Raw genomic sequence first — 4,968 nt, 5'->3', positions numbered from 1 at the left:
GACCAGGCTGGCCTTGAACCCAGAAATCCGCCTGCCTCTGCCTCCCAAGTGCTGGGATTAAAGGCATGTGCCACCACTGCCGGAGCAAGAACAGATCTCTTGATTCCGCTTAGCACTTAGGGCCATCTCTTAAGTCCTCATGCAGCCCCCACTTGACTATACTTTGTTTTATGTGTCTACAGCATCCAGGATATTGCAATCCTCTTCAACATCATCATAATTTTCCTCATGTTCTTCAACACCTTCGTCTTCCAGGCTGGCCTGGTCAACCTCCTATTCCATAAGTTCAAAGGGACCATCATTCTGACATCTGTGTACCTCGCCCTCAGCATCTCCCTACACGTCTGGGTCATGGTAAGAATGAAAGCTCTGAATTTATACATATTTAATTTTAAAAAATTACATATAGCTAATACGTTATGCCTGTGTGTAGGTGCATAGCGGTGTGGGTGTCAAAGGATAACTTGCAGGAGTCTGATCTTCCACCATGCAGGTTCTGGAGACTGAGCTGCAGTTACCAGGCCTGGCAGCAAATGCCCCCAAACACTGAGCTTTCTCATTGGCCCTTTCACATCCTTAAAGAGCTACAAGTAATTTACCCAACCAATTTTTAAAAAAATAAAAAGTAAAAAAAAATAAAATAAAGAGCTACAAGTAGCTGGGCATGGTGACTAACACATGTAATTCTAACACCTAGCAGGCCCAAGGCAAGAGGTCACCCTGGATCTACATAGTTAAGTTCTAGGCCATCCTGGACTATAGTGTAAGACCTATCTTAAGACAATCTTACAAAATATGGTAGCATCTACCTGTAATCTTAGTTCTCTGAGGGCCATGACAAGTTCATTCTGGGTTTCATATAAGTTCAGTAGCAAGAACCTTGAGGCTAAAATGAGTATGATGGGCTAGAAGATGGCTCATAGGTTATGAGGAGAAGAGGACCTGGATTTGGCTTCTAGCACCCACATCAGGTAGCTCACAACTTCTTTTAATTCCAATCCCAAGGGATCCAGTTCTTCTAGCCACTGCTGGCACTGGCACGTACACAGTACACATATACACACAAAGGCAGGCACTCACACATGTACATAAAGTAAATCAGTTGCCAGACATGGGTGGTACACACCTTTAATTCCAGTACTTGGGAGACAGAAGCAGAAGCAGGCAGATTTCTGTGAGTTAAAGGCTAACCTCGTCTAAAAGATAGTTCCAGGCCAACCAAGACTGCATAATGTTAGACTGTGTGTCAAAAATAAATAATACTAAAATAAATAAATAAATCTTTTTTTTTTTTTTTTCAAGAAGGCTATGAAAACTCATGAGACATACAAGAGATGGAAGAATTAGGGAAGGAGAAGTCAGCAGCCATGAAAATCAGATCTAACCTGGGGCCTGTGTGAGATAGTCCTCTATACTCAAGCTGTCTGGGGCCTGTGTGAGATAGTCCTCTATACTCAAGCTGTCTGGGGCCTGTGTGAGATAGGTCCTCTATACTCAAGCTGTTGGTCTGATTACATCCTACCTGTATGAAGGCTTGACAGAAAAACAACAAAAAGCCAAAATAAAACACCAGAAAGATAATAGTAAGGACTGGGGAATACAGCTCAGCAGCAGGGCATGTACCTGGCAGGCTCTGTGCCCTGTGTTTGATCAAAACCTGTCCTATTAAAAGAAAATCCAAGCCAGGTGGTGGTGGCGCACGCCTTTGATCCCAGCACTTGGGAGGTAGAGGCAGGTGGATCTTGAATTCGAGGCCAGCCTGGTCTACAGAGTGAGTTCCAGGACAGCCAGGGCTACACAGAGAAACCCTGTCTCAAAAAAAAAAAAAAAATCCAACTAGAAGTTTCTATCCTCCGGAAGTACTGTTATTCTTTGACTTGGTTCAGAATCTTTGGTAAAAAGTAGGTAAGATGAAGGCATCCTGGGCTGTGACAGTTCATAAGGCAGTTTTGCCTAGCAATCTGTGTTCGAGGATCTAGGGACTTTTCTATTTGTAACAGTTACCTTTGCCTCAAATAAGCCTACCAGTGTTGAAACAGGAAGTGTCAGTTTTGCCATTGGCTATGTGGGTAGGTAGGTGTTGACAGAGAGTATGTGTAGGCGTTAGTGTCCCATTGTTAGTAGTAAAGACATTGGGTGTTTCTCAGAAACAGCCCTGCAAGAGTGTTGCTTTCCTTTATGTAAGCCCTGAGCAGAGTCTTCATCTCTACACTGGAAACTCAGCCTCCTGTAAGTCCCAGATCATATCCAGTCCTCAGTGTTTCAGACTGCTTTTTAAGAATATAATTTGAAGCTGTGGTGGTATATGCCTTTAATCCCGGTACTCAGCAGGAGACAGATGAAGGCGAGTCTCTGAGTTTGAGGTCAGCCTGGCCTACAGAGTAAGTTCCAGGACAGCTAAAGCTACAAAGAAAAATCCTACCTCAACACCACTGTCCCTCCAAAAAAAGATTTGAAAGTGTATGACAATGCATGTATGTGTGTGCATGTGGGCATGCAGAGAGAGGAGGAGTACTCCAGGTCTTAGATCTGTAGCTAGAGTTACAGAGAGTGTGAAACACACTATATGGACACTAGGAAGTGAATGCTGTTTTTCTAAAAGAGCAGCAAATGTTCTTAACTGTTCTGGCGAGGTCTTGTGGGCCTTTATTATTTTCCATTTCTTCTGCTTTACAAATCCTTCCATCTCTTTGGATAGCTCATGAGTCCCCTATATGCTTATTTTAATAGAACTCATTAAAATTCCTGACTCTGAGTTAGGAGTGTGACTCAAGGGTAAAGATCTTCCCTGGCCTTGGTTCTCAGCACCACCATCAAAACAGCAGGACCTTGGTCCCTAGTCACTTTTTCACTGTCTCTAGACCCACCATGTGGGTGCCCCTGGCGTGCCACAGGAAGCAGCAGAGCAGTGTGCAAAGTCAAGGGGCTTCCTCTGTCAGGATCTGTGCTCCGCTTCCTGGAGCCCTGTGTTTAAGCTGTTGATGTCATTAAGCCTGAGGCTGAATGCACCAAAGCGCTGAGCCTGAGATTCTGCAGGCCAAACAGTGAGCAGAGACACTTCTGAGATCATTTCTTCTTGGCAGATAAATTCCCCAGTTTGGGCTTAGAGGAGACCCCTTTGAAGCAAAAAATGAAAAGGACCAGGAGGTAGCTGAGAGCTGGCAAGATGGATAAGCAGGTTAAGGAATTTCCTGCCAAGTGTAACACTCTGAGTGTGATCCCTGGGACCCACATGATGGTAGGAGGGGACTGACTCTTGTAAGTTGTCTTCTGCCTATGTGTGTATGCTATCACACACTGGCACATACATATGTACATACATACACGGTTTTTAAAAATTATTTTGAAAAGGAGTCTTACTATATGTAGTTCTGGCTGGCCCGGAACTCACTATGTAGGTCAGGCTAGCCTCAGACTTACAGAGATCTGCCTGCTTCTGCCTCTTGAGTGCTGTAGTTAAAAGGTATGCACCACCATGCCTAATTAAAAATTCTATTTATTTATTTTATGCGTATGAGAGTGTTTGCCTGCATATGTGCATCATGTGTGTCCCTAGTGTCCACAGAGGCCAGAAGAGAGCATTGGCTTCCCTGGAACTAGAGTTATAGGAGGTTGTGTGCTGTCATATAGGTCCTAGGAACTGAACGTAGGTCAGTGTGCTCTTAACCACTCAGCCATCTTTTCAGCCCCATAAAGAAAAACATTTTGAGGAGTTTGAAGCTCCCTTGAGAAATAATATACTTGGAACTTATGAGAAGGAGAGGTTAGCATGATTTTCAACCAAGTGGCTTTGTTGCAGCTAAGCGAGTTGGATATGTGACAGCCTCATGGGTCCTTTAACCTTTCCCTTTGTACTCATGTCTCCTTTAGAATGTGAGATGGAAAAACTCCAGCAGCTTCAGATGGACAAATGGCCTGCAAACACTGTTTGTATTCCAGAGACTAGGTGAGAATGAGTGGCTTCGCTCACAGCCTCTGGCAGCACAGCTGCGATCCTGTTTCCCAGCTTCATCAGGACAGCCTGGGATGATGAGGCCAGCCTCCCAAGGGAAAGAGGCAGGGCTGCCCTCTGCCCTTTCTGGGAGGCATCGTGAACCCTGGGGACAGTGCTTGGGCTGGCTGGGCTCAGTTCTCCCCTGAAGGGAGCACTGAGGACCACCCTTGAGGTTGCTCTCTGCTTTTGTCCTCAGCCGCAGTGCTCTACTGCTATTTCTACAAAAGGACAGCTGTGAGACTGGGTGACCCCCGCTTTTACCAGGACTCACTGTGGCTGCGCAAGGAGTTCATGCAAGTCCGACGGTGACCACATCATGTCACGTGGATGAGTACCTTTCCTTCCTGGTAGAAGGTGCCTGGGCTGCTCTCCATGGAGGAGCAGCCATTGGCACCAGGACACAGGTGAACTTCCTAGGACACATTTATGCTAGCTGTGCTCAGCATTCAAGAAGGAAGACTCACCAGGCATGGTTGGAAACAAAGGCAGGAGGATTGCTGTGGTTTGAGGCCACCCTAGGCCTACCAAGTGAGTTCTAGGTTAACCTATAGAGGGAGACCCTATCTCAAAAAAAAAAAAAAAGGAAGACCTTCCCTGTTGCAAATTAAAGTGTTTCCCCCACCGCAGACTGTAGTACGAAGTGCAGTCTTGCCGCAGCCTCCTCCTCATCCACCCACTTCCTCTCTTCCTACTCTGTACCACTCACTCTCTTTCCCTTCTCCTTCCTGAGGATCTGCTGCTCTGGAGCTCCCACTTTTTAAAGCTTATGGTTCAGCCTTTTAAGTAGCAACAGTCAGCCCCAGCCTTGTTCTGCTGACCTCATCCTTGAGTCACTGGAGGATGAAGATAGTGACGGCCATGTCTTCCTGACTGACCACACCTTAGTTGTTTAGATTTTATATCCAACGTACTTTTTTACAGTTCTAAAAGGAAATAAATTGAATTCTTTTTTTTTAAATAAACGGTAGAGTCTG

The 4,968-nt window shown here is 45.4% G+C and overlaps 1 protein-coding gene across 7 annotated transcripts in view; it reads left to right on the top strand.

Annotated features, from left to right (window-relative positions):
- The window catches only part of Tmem138 (transmembrane protein 138), a 7,327-nt gene extending 2,359 nt beyond the window's left edge, over window positions 1–4,968 (top strand). For 6 of the 7 annotated variants that reach the window (XM_031389707.1, XM_031389709.1, XM_031389705.1 and 3 more), the window contains exons 3-5: window positions 183–354; window positions 3,871–3,946; window positions 4,191–4,968. In XM_031389707.1, the coding sequence (XP_031245567.1) occupies window positions 183–354; window positions 3,871–3,946; window positions 4,191–4,303 (361 nt within the window). In that variant the 3' untranslated portion in view covers window positions 4,304–4,968. The remainder of the gene's footprint in view (window positions 1–182; window positions 355–3,870; window positions 3,947–4,190) is intronic. The other variant, XR_004123500.1, reaches the window with a different exon arrangement.

This window comes from Mastomys coucha, unplaced genomic scaffold (genome assembly GCF_008632895.1).
Source record: "Mastomys coucha isolate ucsf_1 unplaced genomic scaffold, UCSF_Mcou_1 pScaffold21, whole genome shotgun sequence".
NCBI classification, from domain to species: domain Eukaryota; kingdom Metazoa; phylum Chordata; class Mammalia; order Rodentia; family Muridae; genus Mastomys; species Mastomys coucha.
Note: the sequence above shows the minus strand (reverse complement) of the source record. Positions and strands in the feature narration are given on the sequence as shown.